The 18,029-nt window shown below is 47.0% G+C and overlaps 1 protein-coding gene across 3 annotated transcripts in view; it reads left to right on the forward strand.

The window, feature by feature from the left end:
* Positions 1-475: 475 nt before the first annotated feature.
* ULK1 (unc-51 like autophagy activating kinase 1) overlaps positions 476-18,029 on the forward strand; it is a 75,823-nt gene continuing 58,269 nt past the window's right edge. Inside the window, exons 1-6 of one of the 3 annotated variants that reach the window (XM_077187582.1) lie at positions 476-917; positions 1,107-1,257; positions 2,052-2,144; positions 2,243-2,284; positions 16,228-16,260; positions 17,023-17,059. In XM_077187582.1, coding sequence (XP_077043697.1) covers positions 1,168-1,257; positions 2,052-2,144; positions 2,243-2,284; positions 16,228-16,260; positions 17,023-17,059 — 295 coding nt within the window. In that variant the 5' untranslated portion in view covers positions 476-917; positions 1,107-1,167. The remainder of the gene's footprint in view (positions 918-1,106; positions 1,258-2,051; positions 2,145-2,242; positions 2,285-16,227; positions 16,261-17,022; positions 17,060-18,029) is intronic. The other 2 variants (XM_077187581.1, XM_054646068.2) reach the window with 2 other exon arrangements.

Raw genomic sequence — 18,029 nt, forward strand, 5'->3', positions numbered from 1 at the left:
CACTGATCTGCGGGTGACAGTGACAGAACCCCTGGGAATGGCCTGAAGCTGTGTCGGGAGAGGTTCAGGATGGATATTGGGAAAAGGTTCTTTGCTAATAGGTAGCTGGGCACTGGAACAGGCTGCCTAGAGAAGTGGCGACCACCGAGCCTGACAGAGCTCAAGAACCACTTGGACAATGCTCTCAGGCATGTGGTGGGATTATTGGGGCTCTGCTGTGCAGGGCCAGGAGCTGCACTTCAATATCGTTGTGTGTCCTTTCCAACTCAGAACCATCCCATGGTTGTGTCACCTCCCAAAGGCCGGGACGGGTCGCTGCCAGGAGCCCTCCCGGGCCGGCGGCTCGGGGGCCGCGGCAGCGCGGCGCTGACTCAGGCGCTCGGCAGGCGGCGCCTTTAAATGTGCCGGGCCCGGCCGCTCCGCCTCAGGTGCCGCCGCCGCTCTGCCCGCCTGCCCGCCCGCCTGCCCACCGCCTCCCCCGCCGCACATCGCGCCTGCGCCGCCCGGCGCTCCCGCTCCGCTCCGCACAGCTTTGTCCGGGCCCGGCCGAGCGAGCGGCGGCTCCCGCGGAGCGACCCCGGCCCCGCGACCCCGGCCCCGCCAGCGCTCACAGCCGGGGGCGCGGGCGGCCCTTAAGGTGGATCGCGCTTAAGGTGGAGCGCTGCCGTGAGGCGGACCGGGCGTTAAGGTGGATCGCGCTTAAGGTGGACTCTCGGCGAAGCCGCGCCTGCCGGCGGGGGGGCCGGGGCTCGGCATGGGGAGCCCCGCCTGAAGCGGGGCCCGAGGAGCCGCGCCGGCCCGGCCCGAGGAGGAGATGGGGGAGGCCCGCTGCTGAGGAGCCAGCTTCGCCCCGGCCGCTGACAATGCCCGGCTCCCGGCCGCTCGGCAGGAAGAGGCAGCCCATGGACGAGGGCGAGGTGGGCAGCGCAGCCCGGCGCGGAGCTGCCGGGGCCGGCGGGAGCGGGGCTGCTCCGGCTCCCGACCGCTCCGAGGGGGGCGGTGGCGGGGGGTACCCCCGTCGTGTTTGGATTGGGAGAGGTTTAATTTTCTTTAAAGGCAGCTCCTTCATCACCGCCATCCTCCTCCTCCTCCTCGTCCCTTTGCAGCTCTGAAGCCGTCCCGGCCGCAGCCTCGCCGCCGGCCCCCGGGACCCCCCGGCGCAGCGCCATGGAGACGGTGGGAAAGTTTGAGTTCAGCAGGAAGGACCTGATCGGGCACGGAGCCTTCGCCGTCGTCTTCAAAGGCAGGCACAAAGAGGTGAGAATCCCTGCTTTTTATTTCCACCCTCCCCGCTTCTGCTTTTCATTTATTTATTTATTTCCTGCTCTGGGCCGAGGTGGGGGCAGCGCGCCCCGGTCGCCGCATCCCCGCCGCAAGCGGCGGCTCTTGCCAGCCTGGGCATCACCCCGGGCTTGGGGTGCTTATTTTTATTTATTATTGTTCGCCTCGGAGTTTCTTCCAAGCAGGTGTGTGTCCCGGCAGGAGCCGGGCAGGTGGCTTCACCTTGGGGCTGGGAGGCCGTCAGCTGCCTCCCAGATCCACTCAAAACCCGTCCCCAAAACAAGGGAGAAAAAAATCCCTACACACTATCTATGAAAAGAACTCTTTAGTTTGTTTGGGATTTTTGTGTGTTTGTGTCTGTGAAGTCTTCTCCTTCTCCACTTAATTTTTCAAGGAGGAGGAGAAATCTCTTACTGGTAAATAAAAGGAAACCAATCCGGCAGTGGATTTTCCATCATTAGTGCTTGGGATAAGCCACGGCTCCCACAGTGCATTTATTTCTAGTGATTAAATAAGAGGATAATCATTGTATGAAGTAGTAACAAAAACCTAAACCTTGGGCTTTTCTCCTTGGGCTGACAAGCATAATTCAGGAAAGGGCAAGTCTGAACAAGTAAGGAGAAGGCATTAGGATGTGAAGTGAGAGGCCTTTACCGGTGCTGCAAGACACTTCTTTCAGTAGGATTTGTAATCTGTTAAGAGGCTGCTTATCCTAATGTGAATGAATGGTGAAATTTACATTTGTTTGTGTTATTTATGTACTGTTTCAGAAACCTGAGCTGGAAGTAGCTGTGAAATGTATTAACAAGAAGAACCTTGCGAAATCACAAACACTGCTAGGCAAGGAAATTAAAATTCTTAAGGTAAAGGAAGACTGGCTTATTTTCTTCAGTCTTTATTCTGTATGCCCTTTGTTGCTCCTAGCTTATGGTATTTTTTTTTTTTTTTTTGCTTTTTCTAGGAATTGAAACATGAAAACATTGTTGCCTTGTATGACTTCCAGGTAAATACATTCAATTATGTCAAAGCATTCTAAATTTGGGAAAAGTTGAATGGCGTTTGTGAAATTTCACTTTTTAACGAGTGTTTGTATTCTGATGTGTACTCGGGGTGGGGGGAGGTGGGGGGGAGAGAAAGCCTTCTGATAAGTTATGGAAAGATAAACAAACACAGCAGATCATGTGTTAGTTGTTGGCTGGACCAGACAACTCATGTGCAATTGGGAGTTGAGGTGGGAGCTTCTGCTCCAGGGTGTTACACAGTGAAATTCAGTGTGGTGAATACATCTGTGCTGGAAGCTTTTAAGTTCTCAAAATGTTAGAAATAAAATTAGTAGTTATTTTTGGCATGCCCACTTCTTTATTTTATTTCTCTGGTCTGGATACACTCCCTGAGAAAATTTCTTTTTCGTTGGCCATGTGAAAATAGCGCAAGCATGACTTTGTGGCATATGATTGTCTTAGCTCCAGAGGATTTTAATTTGCATTTTTTCTGTTGTCCTTGTGGTCGTCACTAAGTGTTAAGTGTTAAAAATTGCAGCAGACATTTTTCCTTCAAAGCCAGCCCCGACAATCTAATCTAGAGGGGCTAAAACCGATCTGCTGCGAAACGCGAACCATCCCGTTTTAAATTTATTTTTTCCCCCTTGATTATTTGTTAATCCTGCTTGATAACGGGGCAAGTTTTCTTTGCCGTTTGTGAACGCTTTTTAACAAATAACGCTGCGGAATGGAAAGGCGGTGCTGGAGGATGAGGGGCTGCGGTCCAGGCGGTGCTGAAGGGTGAAGGGCTGCAGTCCAGGGTGGGTGACCGCTGTGTGACCACCCCCGGCCGGCCCTGGCGTGGCTTATCGGCCGTGTCCTGCCCTGTCGCCGGTATCACGCGTCCCGCAGGCCGCCGTGTTTGTTGACATTTCCTCCTTGTGCCGTGGATTGGCTCCGGTGGCTCCGCGTCAGCCCCGGCGGTGAGTGCCGGCGGTGCCTGCTGGGTGCTGTAGTCCGCCGCTGTCACTCGGTGTCACCCGGTGTCACCCGCTGTGCCGCAGCCCCGGAGCTGGGACAGCCCTGGGTCCCTCCCTGCCGGAGCGGGGGCTCTGCAGGGCTGCCCTGGGGAGCAGAATTGCTGCTGGGAAATCTCCTTGGATAGCTGTGCTGTGCTCTGCTCCTGAGCTCATCAGGCAGAGCAGCCTTTGGGCTGATGAGCGCTGCAGAGTAGCTGGGAAAGCTTCCTGTGGGCTCAGCCCACTCGGAGCACTAGGTCTCATGGTCTGGATGTTTTTGTTTGTTGTTGGTTTTTTTTTTTCCTTTTAATTCTCTGTACTTTCCTAATTTGCTTAATAACTTTTCACTTGAGAGAGTGACTGGCTGCTCCTGCACTCCATAGTTAGCATTTGTATGAAGTATTTATGCTTACTGAGATCTTTCAACACTTTTGTTAGATTCCTCTCCCTGCTTCAAATTACTGCTGAGTAGGAAGCAACTCAAAAGACGTTTTCTGCAAAAGGAGCAATTTCATCACTGTTGCAATTATAGAAATGTGTTTTTCTCCTTTTGGGATGAGCTTTATCAAATTCTGTGTTTAGCAGTGTAGTCTGGTGAGATTTTACCAAGAAGCTATGTCAGATACCACAAAACAGGAACTTAAGAATGGTCCAGGGCTCAAGGCATGCCCAGGTTTGTGCTTAGTTACCAGCTTTGTCATAGAGTCCTTGTATGACCTGGGTAATTTGATTTCTCAGAGAAAATGAGATTATTTAGGGGGCATTGGGTGTGGACTCTCCTCTGGTGTGAGGTGATCTGTTACCAGACAGTCTGTCACAGTTAACCCACATATGTTGTGTGTTTAGTGTGTCTGAGTGTTTGGTCTTGCTCTGTGTCTGCTTAGGGGTTGTGTGAGAGTAAATTATCTGCAAAGGTAAAAGTGCAGGTCTGTGGAAGGCTGGCTTCTGCCCACCTTTCCTTTGTGGAAAAGACAACTACTCACATTGCTCCCCTGATACCAGATCAGGAGCTTCATTCATAGCTGCATGTGTATTTATCCTCAAAAATACCATATTTGCAGTTAATTGAATCCTTACTTGTAGGCTTTCTAAAGTAGAAGATGTTTAGCCTTGCATTACAACATAGAGCAAAAGGGAAAAAAATACTTCCTGTGAAACTTATTGTTGCCCTGTAGCTTTGTCTGTCATTGCATTTTGTGTCCTCCCTTCCTCTGCACTGCCTGTCAACAGTGACTCTGACTTTTACTCGTGTGTTTCTTGCACACAAGGAAATGGTTACCAAAACCACAGTGGCTTTAAGCGAGTGATTACACCCAATGATGCTTTCATTTACATTTTCCTGGTTAAAAACTCATGTTAGCCAGACCTCTCACAACATGAGATTTTTGATGTAAGGCTAGATTTGCTCCAGACAAACACTTGCAGTACTGACATTTAGTACTGATGAGCAGCTCTCACCCTTAATTCATCCTTCAAATCCGGGAAAAATTGCTGTGTTCCTTCTCATTTCACAGATCTTTGTGATACTGGTTCATAAATAATGACAAAATAAGAAACTTCCTAGGAATAAAGGATTCTGATGAAAGTTTAATCCATAAAAGTGCAGCAACTGGACTTTTATAGATCCCCTTGCTGGAGTCCTTAGTACAGCATCAGTACATGAGAATGGCTCACAAAATGAAATATGCATATTCCCATTATATGTGCTCTCATATTAATGAGAGGTGATGTTAATAGTTTAGGAGCCTAATGCAAGAACCCCTGCTCAAAAAGAGGATAAATCTTACTAAACCACATTTCTAAAAGTGCTGTCTATTTAGTGTCAGTATGGAGTTGTGGTGTGGGTTTTTCCTAGGCACAGGAGGTGTTTGGCAGACAGTAAAAGCTGTGTTCCACCCTGTGTGGGGTATATTAGTTGCTGCTGAGCACTACCTGACCCCTCAGCTGGCAGGCTGGGGTCCCCAGTCTGCAGCAAAGAGGAGCAGAGTGCTCCAGAGGGACATCTGGGTACCAGAAATCCTTTTCCTCTGACAACAGCCAAACGAGCCCTTGTTCCTTAAGGTGCAAATTAGTAACAACAAATGATGGTTTCTGCCAAAGGAGGACTTGGTATAGAAATAAAGTTTCTTGGAAAACTGGTCTCCACGACTCAGGATCAGCTCAACTCTTCATGTTCATTGACAGGAAAAGCTTAGCACATGTGCTCTGGTGTGTGGGGCTTGCTTTGGTTTCCTTTGGGTCTCAGGACATTAAATCTGTGATCAGAGACCACTTGATGAGCTGAGGAGATTGAATGGTAGGAAGGGAACTCTTGGACTTGTCAGATCCTGGGAGCACTGTGTGCCAGAAAATTTCTTCCAGCACTAGGCAGAAGTTCCTGCATACATAGCTAAGATCTTTGGGCAGTGGGAGATTCTGAGTGTCTTTCCCTCCCTGTTCTGTGCCAGCTGCCTCAGATTGAATAGGTGTCAGCTGAATATTTCATATGTGGCTGTGTTGGTGCTAGGACAGAAAATCTGCTGAATCTGGACGTGTCATGCTTTGGATATTAGAAAGCATTTTCCTGCATGAAATAAGAAGGATTATTTTTACTGACAGATTTTTCCCTAGTTGTGCACTGTGAGCTGAACTTGTTTCTTAGAGCAGCCTAGCTATGACTGTGCTTGAGTGGAGATCAGGTGGTTTTTGTGTTAGGTTTTAGCCCCCCAGTTTCTGGATGGGTGGGATGGACTGGTTGCAGCAACACAGCTGTTAAAGGCACACGAGACCCTGTGCTGTGACGTTTCTGGCTCAGCCTATGTTACCTGAGGGTCTGCTTTCTACACTTTGGTAACAGGTAGATTGATTATACTCACCAGTTTGGGATGAGCTGAGACAAATGCTTTGCTCAGTCACCTGGTACAGACTCACCAAAAATATTTCTGCAGCGATGACTGTATCACCTGGAGACAAAGAACACAGAGTCCTTGCAGTGCAGATTTTTCTTGTGCACATGGATTAAGGCATGGGTGGCAGAACAAATGCTTCTCAGGTTAGTGATCAGTCACCCTGGGCTGGTCTTGAGAGCCAGGTAATGACAGCCTTGTGTTGCTGCTGTGTAGAAAGTCCTTGTGATCAATATTGCTATGGCTGCTGGGCTGTGATGTGCTGTGCTGGCTGCACCATCACCCTTTTTCTGACACAGAGCCTTTAGATGCTACTCTGCATCTTGTGTACGTGCCTCCTGCTGTCCCCCAGGACCCTGTGGACAGCAGTGTCCTTCTGTGTGCCCTCCAGCACTGCTCACCTCTGCTGCAGCAGTGCTCTGATGAGCGTGGGGCTGGGTGAATCAGTGCTGCTGCAGTGTCACCTCATGCCTGGCCACCTCTCGTGCCACCTCATGCAGGATCTTCTGTTCCTCAGGCACTGCTGTTTACATGCTCTGTCTCTGGAGACAGGGCTCCACTGAGGCACTTGGGATGACTGAAGAGGCACTCTGTGTCTGGGAGATTGCTCTCCTGAGGTCAGGCTGCCTGCTTAAACCCTGGTTTAATTCCATCCCCTAGCAAAGCTGGCAGCTTGCCTGGTGAGTGGGTGTAAAGTGCAGCTCTCTGAACTGCCAAGCAATCCTCTTTCTGTTTGTGCTGCAGACAAGAATGGGGTGTCTGCTGTCCTGCTCCGTCAGCATCCTCGCATCTGTTGAAGGGAATCACTCTTACTGAAGATTGAATCTGGCTTAATTTAGAGCTAGAAGAGGAAAGGATGAAAACACAGCCACCCTCTGCCAGTTGTTTTGTAGGGAAATGTTTGGGAATTTAGTGGACCAGAATGGCCATGTTTGCGGAGAGTTGAGAGTTCTGTAGCGTTGAACTTTGATTTGATGCTGGCTTCCCCAGCCAAGTATCCCACTGTGCAGGTCACAGAAACATCCAGCTAATGTTGACCACTAAATATAGACCTCAGTCATGGGCTTTTTTTAGAGGGAGTTGTCTTGCCACATTTCTGAAATTATGGTCACTGTTTTACTCATGCTGTGTGTGAAGCACACACCTGTGTTCCTCTCACATGATTAAGGTGTCATGGAAGAGCCAGCAATGTGGTGGTTAATGGTCTCCAAAGCTCCTGTGGAAGGTAGCATTACTCAGCCTATAATGACAGATTAAGGAATGTTTCCCAGCAGTAATAGGAAACTGGAAGGCTGTTGTGTTCACAGTTTGATAGCAAAGCTCTGGTGGCTGCTGTTTGTGCTGCTGGTCTTGAAGCTCCACCAGTGTTTCCACCATGAAAATTTCCACTGTGTAAATCCTTGTGATGACTGAACACATTTGGAGTGAGCAAAGCAAGAAGGTGAAGATTTGGATGATGTGTGGGAAGAAGTGTCTCCTAATCAGTGGCTGGGCGGGATCAAATTCAGGTGGAAAAACACTGTTTAAATTAATTTCAAATATTTATAGGCTCAAACCAAAGCCTAATTGAAAGATTTAGTTTTGTGACTAGACTGAACTTGCCACTGAACTGTGAAACTGCAATAAACCTGTGTGTCTCAAAAGCTCATATTAGTGCTCTTTCTTGTATTGAGAATGGAGGGTACAATTCACTTTGGTGTGTCCTCCCTCCTCCTCCTGCATTCCCACCTGTTGATACCACCTGAAAAGCTTTGCACAGACCAGCAAACAGAGGGTTGGTGCTGGTGGTAGGAATCCAAGCTGGATGGCTCTGGTTTGCCTTGGGAAAACATCCAGAGAACTGGATGTGGGTTTTCCATGAGGCAAACTGCCTCCATCCCAGAAGTGAGATCCAGTGGGAATGAGAAGCTAAGCACAGGGGTGGTCAGCAGAGGGGGTGGTCCATGCAAAGGCAAGGAGAGGTTTTTGCTTTGGTTTTGTTTTCAGAATAAGTATACATGGTTTTGCTGGGTGTTTTTTGTTGTCTGGCTGGTGTTTTTTTTCCCTGCTGTTACTTATGTTCATGTAGCAGGAGCAAATGGCACATTTGGTGGAAAATGAACATAAATGATGTGATCTTCCAAGGCAATGTTTCTCAGGTGCAGACCTAAACATACTTTGATTAAGAGAAAGCATCTTAATTGTCTTCAGATGTTAGGTTTCCTGTCTGAGAAATGTAATAACAAATGTTCACAGCAGAATGCAGGGACGAGCCCTGCCCATAGATAGCTTTGGAACCTCTGCTGTGCTTATTGTATAGCAAAGGGGCCCTTTAATTGTGCATTGTCTCCAGCTTCATAATGTGCAGACCTTTAATACTACCATAAACACAGAGATGCTGTGAAAATGCAGAGTGAGGATCTCAGAGCTGCATCTGTTTACTAAGCAAGGTTGTTTCAAGGGGGGCCGATAGAAATGAATCAAATTGTGCATCACTGGTTGCTTAGGGCAGTAATGTTCAGTCTGGCTGCAGGAGCACCTGGCTTGTCTCCTAGCATCAGAATAACAGGAGGAATTAGGTCAGCTGAGCTGGCATAGTGGGGATCAACCAGACTGTGGTTCCAGTGGGGGGGAATGAAAGATGCATCATTTTAAGTCATTAGAGATCCCATTTAGCAAAGCATCTTAAAAACCTCCAGGGAAGGGGAGACTCCCAGCCAGCTCTGAGTGCATTGGTGGCCCATGGTGTGGGAGCTGCTGCTGTGATAGGGACCCCAGGCAGGGCTGGGAGGCAGCCCAGGGGCTGTGGGGTGGGCTCTGTGTGTCCCCTTGGGTGCTGTGTCACCTCACCCTGCGCTCACCCTCTTCATTTGCATTTGATGCTCTTTTCATTTGGTTGGCAATCATAGCCAGCATACTAAATATGTTTAAAAGTGCTAATTCCTCTGTTGTTTAAATAGTGCAGATTTGATGTTGTGTTTCTCTGGCTCCCAGTAACTGGATTTTTTCCCTTCTTAAATTAAGGCTGTTATTATTTGAAAGAAAATGCATGCTCTTTTTCTTTATACCCCTTGTTTCCACCCCTTTGTGGTAACAAGTGTGCTTGTTTTCTTAAATCTGGTGAATGAAGTATGAAATAAATGGATGGAAAGGAGACTTGCAAAGGCCAGTCACTCATGCAGCTGCCATAGAAAACCCTGGGAGGTCAGACCTCTAATTTTCAGAGTTGCTTTAAAAAAAAAAGAAAAGAAAACAAATACACCAGAAAAACCCAAACCAAAACAACTCTTGCAGAGTATCAGATTGTGTTTGGTATATACCATTAAAAACCAAGAAATTCCCAACTTTATCAGGGGGACTACGTTAATCAAACCTCAGGACTGAGTCACTTTGCTTGTATTTGCATATATCTCAATAAATTAATGTATCTCAATGAGTGTGATTAAAACTGAAATATCCACCTCAACCCTTAGCTCTCCCTCACTACCCCTTCTCATTGGGCAGGCTCATAAAATGCAACTTTAAGGTATGCAAGGATTTAATTCTACTGCATGTGACTGAGCTTAAGGTAATGGGGAATTCAACCTTAAATGTTCAGTTTATGGTATGGCTGTGATACAAGAAGGAGATGAGGAATAAATACAGAAAAGCAAATCAGGTCTTGATTATTTTTGTCATTGTTTTTAGAATTCTGTAGTTTCCTCTCTTGACAGCATTAATACAATGCATTGCTATTTGCATAGGAGCTCACTTTTGTTTGAAAAATCTTCTAGATAATATTCTGCCTGTTGGCAAAGGGGTAACTACTTCCACCCCATGTCAGAAAGTCCAAACTTTTCAGGATTCTGCTGCTCTTTTTTTCCTACATTCTCTGCTGCAGCCTGCATTCAGTGGTCTTTGGGCAGTGCATGGCTGGGGGGTCCCAGATGCTGTAGGAGCTGCAGTGTTACCCCCAGAGCAATGTGACTGCTGTAAGAAGGGCTTGCTTTTCAGTGCTCCAGCAGCACAAGTCTTAATTTGCTCTGATGTGCATGTTCTTGGTCTTGCCTGGAAGCTCTGTGACCTGTGAAACCCAGCACTTTTCTGTACCCCATTAGGATGTGCATCCCATGCTTTGGTTTCTGTGGTTAGGTGCAGTGGTGGCTCCAGCTGTGACTTGCTGTAGCGTGCTGCCCTGCAGAGGCCCCACAGGAGGAGAGTCAGGTTTTTCTGTCTGAGCTCTCTGCAAGTGTGTTGGGTCTCAGTGCTCTGTTTGAGCCCAGCAGTGAATTTGTGAAGCCCAGCAGTGAATTTGTGAAGCCCAGCAGTGAATTTGTGAAGCCCAGGAGTGAATTTGTGACCAGCTGGGGGGAAAGGTGGGGCTGGACTGAAGGACCCTGTTGGAAGCTCGTGCCCAGTGGAAGGATGGTGAAGTTTCTCCAGGTCACTTGAAGGCTGAGCTGCCTCACCAGCAGTGATCCCATCTGGCTGTGGTGGTATGAGCTGCTCGGGAAAGAGCAGCTCCACGGACATGACATTGTCCTGTTTGTTTTCTAATGTCATGCAAGCAGACTTTAGAACTGTTGCCAGGGGAATGGGAAATAGTCTCCCTCCCTTCCTGAAGCCTGTGTAGTACCAGAGAATGTGGTTTTCCTGCTGTTTTTAATCTGCCCTGAAGTACAACCTGTCCTGAAACAGCTCATCTGTTGTACAGTGGAGAGTACAGTAGTGCCTGGAATGGGGCAATGGGCAGTGCTGACCCTTGGCATCACTGTTCTTCCAGTTCTACAAAAATCTGCCTGCTGCAAGGCCAGCCATCAACCATGTTTGTGCTGCAGGGCCTCCCTTCTGCTTGCTCCATGTCCTAGAGCAAGCTGGCAGGTCAGAAGGAAGCAGAATGCAGTCAATGGCCAGCTGTGGGCTAATTGTGGACAGAACATGGTGGGCCTTGCCAGGTCTTGTTTCTGATGCTTACTCCATGGGATCTACATTAAGAAATTAGAAGCCCTCATTATTTTGGAAAGTCACAGATCTGCTGACTCTGGAAATAACACTTTCCAGTCAGTAGCAGTAGGTTTTACCTTTCTTCATCTGAGTTAATTGTCTCCTGAATTGGAAGCCTGCTCAAAATGTTCTTGAGTTCCTTATTGATGATATTATTGAGGAGTTAGGAGGATAACCAGGGCCAGAGAACAGAAGGCTCTGAGATCTGTTTTTCTTTTCACTTGGGGTCAAAAGCCATGTGAATATCTTCTATTTGCTTTAGATCAGTTTTCCAAAGGATGAGCAATGATAGGTTCTCCCACACTTCTGATTGATGTTGCTGTTATCCCTTATCTCCCTTTTGTTCCAATAGATGGATCAGAAGATAATCCTTGCATTTCATGACAGTTTTCCTTTCCCTTTTCAGAGGCTAGCCTGCTCAAGCCAAGCTGTGAGCCACAGTGAAACAGTTCTAAGAGATTTTACTTTTTGCAAAGCTGTTTTCTTCTCTTTAGAACAGCAGGTTTGTTTTTCCCAAACCCAGTCAGTTTGGGAGCCCCTGCCTGAGCTAGGGATTTTCCAAGTGCATTGGCCTAAGAATTGGCTTCTGTAAAGCAAAGTTGTGTTTGTTTGGACTGTGTTTGACTCCAGTGCCACTGTCAGAAAGCAATAACTGGAGACCACAGGTCAGAAAGGTACTGGCTCCATGAAATCCTGCTGGCAAAACAGGAGGATGTGATACACAGTGGTTCTGCTGCAGTGAGAAGGGGAAGTAACAAAAAAGAAATGGAAAAGCTTAGCTTTCAGTTGGTGTTGAGTTATCTTCCACTGTCAGACCCTCAGCTTTATGTTGTGCTTCTGTTGTGTTGGTGCAGTTGGTGAAGTTCTGGCCCTGCTTAGAGAGATCCATGTGCAGCAAAATTATCTTTGCTTGGCAGCATCTCTGGGTGCTGTTGGAGAGGTGGTGTTGAGCAGCTTGTGGGAGATATCTCCTGAGAGGCACAAACCCTCTGCCATCACAGGGATGCCAGCAAACACCCAGGAGAGTGGTAAAACAAGTCTTGAGACTTGAGTGCTTATGGCTCCTCCACTGTAGGCAACAGGAGCCTTTTCAGCCCCACAGTGCTCAGCACATGGGTGTAACCCTGGAGCTGCCTTCATCTTCAGTGTTCTTCCCAGTTGCCCTAGAAAAGAGGCCTTGTGTGAGGTAGGAGTCATTCTTAGCTGGTTTTCCCCCAGAGTGTACTACAGCACTGGTCTCACACCGATTGGTGAGAACACTGCACTGCTGAGAGAATCTTGGAGTGTTGTGTAATCAAATTTCCACTTTTTGCCATTCCTGAGCATCTTTCTAAACTTGGTGGCAGGCTGAGTTCAGGGGTAGAGTGCAGAGGAGGATTTTTCTAAGGAAAATTCCTCTCTCAGCCTTTTTAAGCTGTGGTAGGAGGATGACTAACTGTGGGTACACCCAGACATTTCCCTTTGGACACACCTAAACACACTCTTTCCAAGAAGGGGATCATGCCACCTTCCAGTATGGGTGGAGAGAAGATTTAAAGGGAGACAGGACAGTTGGGTCTTACTGTCCATAACACCATGTCTCCTGGTGTCACAGTGAGGAATTCTAACAGAGCATAGTCTTGGGGTGACTTATGGTGTATTGCTAAATGAGGTTTCTTCATTTCTTTGTCCTCCATCAGCAGATGTGTGTTATTTGTAGACAGCAGAGGCTGTTGCCTATTTTTACACTCAATTAAATTGTAACTTCATCACTGGGGCCTCTGCTGCAAGAACAAGCCAGGCAATGATCCAGACTGATTAATTATCAGCTTAATGCCTTTGGCAGAGGCATTTTGCTGCCATTGTGGGGCATGGTCAGGGTACTGCTGCCCTTTGTGATGACAGGAAAAGTTAGGGGTTGTGTCTGTGCTGTTCCCTTCATTGAGCTTGTTTAGGGACAGGATTAGGCTTGGCTGTACAGACTGGCACATGTGAATAAGAGGTCCAGAGGAAATTATCTGTAACACTTCTTGAAAATAAGCCTCTGCAAAAATAGAGCAAACTGTAATACTTTTCTTGATGTGGAAATGAGTGGGTTGGGCATTTTGCTTTGGTTTTCAGAGAAACTGGTAGCTTGCAGAATTTGGCTTGCAGTATTTTTTTCCTTGTTTTGTTAATGAAAAAATCATAAATATAGTGGAAGGATAAAAATGGACAAGAAGTAGTTTCTGCTGCTGAATCAGCTTGAGAGAAGTCCATCAGCCTGTTTGAGAAACCAGAAGTCTCTTTAGACAGCTGAGTCTATTTTAACCACAGTAAGCTCTACTGGTTTTTTCCAAACACTAGTTTGTTTCTAGGACCCTTCTTGAAATAAGTGTTTAGTTTTGTTGGCAAAATTTTACAGATCTTTCTTGTAAGTGGATCTTGAAATGCCGAAGCTGCACATGTGTTTGTTATCCTTGCTGCAGGCAACTGTGATCTGAAAATTCCCTTGCTAGGTGTTCTGGCCAGCTCTGCCTGGTGAGGTTGGATTTTCAGAGGGTGCTGTTGCCAGTGATGGTTGGGGGAGCCACCAGCTTCTCTCCTCAAAGCCTTTCAGGCATTGCCCTCTTATCATACCAACACAGAGTGAAGAGATAAAACCACCAACCACCAAGGTCATGTTGTTGTTGGGAAAGTCAGGCAGAGCATCCCCCTTGCCTGTGCTGGTCCTTGTTTAACCCTGGTCACTGCACACGCTGCCTGCCAAAAATCAATGACTTCCTTGGTGATGTTTGTTTGCAGAGTCTTTAAATAATGCAGAGTGGATAAACAACCATACTGCAGAGTGTACATTAGCTGTTGGCTAATAAGTTATTACAAATATCTTCTGGACTTGGTTTGTGTAAGCTCTGGTTCCTCTTCATTTCCTATATAGGTAATAATACACTGAGCTTCCCCAAACCCTGCTGGCACTATGCATATTACAGTGCAGAGTTACTGAGCTGCAGTGATCACAGCACATTTAGCCTAGAAGTGTCTGTGAAACCTGTTTCTGTGGCAGTGATGAACCTGGTCTGGGCTGCAAAAACCACTTCAGACACTTCCTGTGTGCCCAGCAGCTGTTCTGCACTGAGTTCCCCAGCAGCTGCATTTGCACTTCTGGTGTAGCTCGTATCTTCTGGTACATCTGGGGCTGCAGTTCCTGTAGCAGTGCAAGACCTGGGTGTCTTTATCAACCTTGGCTTTCTGCTCTTCTTGCTTAGCACAGCAGGAGCTGGTGGGCTTTGAATGCTCCTGAGAATTCTCCCTCAGTGCTTTGTCATGTGCAAAGTCTGTGATGATGCTTGGGGTTTCCTTCTTGCACTGCTTCCCTGGGCTGGTGCTTTTAGCCACAGACTGGTTTCCCACTTCATCCAATGTGTGTATGAAATTGGATGACTTAATGCATGCTGCTTTCAAATGCAGAGGTTGAAAAACAAAGCCTGTTGAAAGGAGTGTTTGTCATGCAGGGAAGTGCAGCAAACACTTTCTTGAAGTATCACAGAAAATTGCTTTTTCAACAAACAAGGGGACTTCAGAAAGCTCAGCAGAGCTCAGCAGTGAGAACAGCTGTGAGAACAGAGGGTGGCTCTGGGCTGTGGTGGATGCTTGAGCCCCTCCAGGGAAGGTGGCCAGTTCCCCTGCAGCTGTGGCTGTCTCAAATCACAGATAATGCATCTTCCTCCAACCAGTCTTCAGCAAACATCTGGAAACCCAGATTTCAAGTGGTAAGGTTAAAAGGATAGAAGAGAAAGCAAGAGGTGCTGAGGACTCCAGGCATTGACAAAAGCAGGGAATTTGGTACAGCTTGATGGGAGGCAGAGTTCTGTGGACAGACCAGGGTGAAAAGGATGAGAGCAGACAGTGGAGGCTGCTTGGAAACTGAACAGCTGCTAGGGTGGATGCTGGGGGTTTTGGAATGGTTTGGGTCAGAAGAGAAATCAGGTGCACAGGTATCTAAACAGCCTGAGAGTAAAGTCATGCTGCCCTGAGAATGGAGCCCCATGCTCTGCCTCTGCCTTCAGGACTTCTCCACTCACCCACACAGTTGTTGCCTGTGAGTGTCCCCAGCTGGGTCTTGAGTTTAGGAGTGACTTCTAGCTTAGAGATTTTATATAGTAGGTCTACTTCTGTCTGACTTCTGTTTCAACAACAGGATTTAGTCATTTGACCTCCTGGGTCTACCCAGGGTTGAAATATTTGGCTGTTTTCACATCTGTTCTTTGGTGGTGGTTTGGTGGCTCTGCTGGACACGTGCCAGGTTGGCACTGGTGTCACCATGTGCTGCACAGCCACCAAGGCTCCTGCTGTGGCTCTGTGCTGCTGTATTTTTGTGGGACACATCTCTGCACTCTCCTGTGCTTGTAGTATGGATATATGGATGTTTCCCCAGGCCTGGGGAGAGGTCAGCCAAGGCAGGAGGTGAACTCCCAGGATGGTAAGAGCATCACAGTGCAGCACCTGTAGTGAACTTAGGAAGATGAGGATTTGGCCTGGACTTTGCTGGTGTTGACCCCTGTTACAATCCAAAAGCTTTAGCCTCCTGATAATGGCACTGCTAAGGCATGTAGAAAATATGGTTGGCAAATTTTACATTTTTTGTCTGAGATCTTTCCTTTTTGCCCTGTACTGGAAGGTGTCACTTGGGCACTTTTCAGCCACGGGGTTGAATTGCAGGTCCCAAAGTTGTGCTGCTCTTATCTTTCTGTTCAGCCTAGCCCTGCTCATGTGGGCACAGCTGCTATAAAGGGCCAAGTTAAATGTGGAAATGATTAAGGCTCTAAGATAGCAGTGTGCCAGCATCTGTGTTGCATGCCACTGTTAATCCCTGGAGCCTGAAAGGACATGGAGACCCAAGCCACAATACAGGAGATCAGCTTGGTTAAACAGATGCACTCTCACAAATCAATAATATGCTTCAATACCTGGCATTTTCAAAGCAAACAGTCTTCCAGGAATTAACCTATAATGTTTTTACCCTTTCTTCAGTCTGACTCATAGCAGAGAACAGATTATCTGTTTAAAAGGTAATACAGCAATTAAATGTCTGAAATATTTCAGTGCATAAATCCCTTAATTTTCCACTTTCTATTTCCCCAGGAACTGGCAAACTCTGTCTACTTGGTTATGGAGGTGAGTGTGTTGGTTTTTTTAACCTCCTTTCCCTCCCTCTTTCTCTTTTTGAATATTTTAAACCCATTTCAAGCAGATCAGCATGTTTCACAAGTGGTGCTTCCTGCTGGCAGTCTCACCTGTGAGGCTTTGTTAATCTAATCTGCAGCTCAGGCCTTGGAGCCTGTGGGTGCAGAGAGCAGCCAGGGGATTTTTCATCTTGCTGCTCTCAGAAGGTCCTGCAGACACTGAACCTCAGGGGTCAGGACGGTGCCACAGGGGAGTGAGTGTTCAGGCATCCATCCACCAGAGAGAATGTTCTGGACACACATTACCTGCAGAGCCTCTCAGGGTTTCCCTTGCTCTGCAGTTCTTGCTTGGAGGTCTTGTTGACTTTTCCTAATGATGTGGAACATTGATGTGAGGAGTTTCAGTTTTCAGCTGTGTCCACTCCCAGGCTTTCCTCAAACAGCTTTCTGCTGCTGTCTCCAGTGCTGACCCCTCTGCTTTGTTCTGGTTCTGCCTTTCTCTCTGAAGTGCTTGAACATGGATGATGCTGGTGATGCTGGTGTATCATCATGCAACATAACATTTAGGAGAAATAGGAGAGGAACTCAGAGGAATGGGGTTTTCCCTGCCAACTTCTGAATATGTATTTTGACATGTATAATTATTTATGTTTAAATACTGTGATAAACCTGCCACCCTCCTGAAGTTTACTGTTTTTTTCTTGTTAATCTTTGATTTGCCCTGTATTAACTGAGCTTTCTCTTCTGTTTGCAGTACTGTAATGGTGGTGACCTGGCAGACTACCTTCACAGTAAGTACAGCAGAATGGAGAATATCCTCTGGGAGGGTCACCCTTCATAATCTTTGGAAAACTGAGAAACCATGACAATAAAAAGTGGTCTTGTAGTCCTTTCTATGTAGGTCAGTAGTGACTGTTGTCAGAAGCTAAATATTTTAGTTACAATGGCCTTATAGGTTAACCATATTCCAGCACTACTAGGGACACAGTTTGTGTTTTCTTGGTGACTGGAAAAAAGCTGTTTATACTGAAGCCTTGCAGTTCTGTAGTGTTGGATTAGAATAAGATGCCAAGAGAATATTCTCTAAGTTACCCCTAAGGTGTCCCCACATCTAGGGCAGAAAAAATTTCCTGTTTCAGCATATTGTGGATGACTGTGGTGTAACCAGTAGTGCTGTGAGGGTGACCCCATTAATTTTGGGGTCTTCTGGAGAGTGTAGCACAAGTATCTGGGACCATGGTGCCTTGAAGAACCTTTTGGTGAGACTCAGGGGTGTCTTTGCCATCAAGCCAATGCTTTACAGGTCATCCAGCTGGACTGCTGGGACTCAGGCAACCCCTCAAGGTATTTTTCAGTGCAGCACAGGTACAGGACCCTGGTTTGTGAAAATCACCTTGCACCTCAGTACTTAGGACAGGTAGGAGGATAAAATGTTTAACAATATATTTGGCTGCACCCGGATACAGCCCTTCTATTTTTTTTCCCCCTGACTTTGTTTTTTCCCTTAAAGTAGCTTTCAGGTTGTTTTGCATGTTAACTAGAAGATTACTAAATGTGAAGAGACAACTTTAATCTCATTTCATGTGTGGCTCTGGGTCATGGTTAAACAAAGTTTGTTCACATTGTTCAAATTAAAAGCTAGTCAGCTGGATAATACTTCAGGCTCCTTATTGAGGTATGTGATGCCTGGAAATGGCAAAAATTGAAGGATTAAAAGATAAATTTACATTTGCCCTACAGCTAGTGTTGGTGTCCCTAGAA

The sequence above is a fragment of the Agelaius phoeniceus genome, chromosome 18 (assembly GCF_051311805.1).
Source record: "Agelaius phoeniceus isolate bAgePho1 chromosome 18, bAgePho1.hap1, whole genome shotgun sequence".
NCBI lineage: Eukaryota > Metazoa > Chordata > Aves > Passeriformes > Icteridae > Agelaius > Agelaius phoeniceus.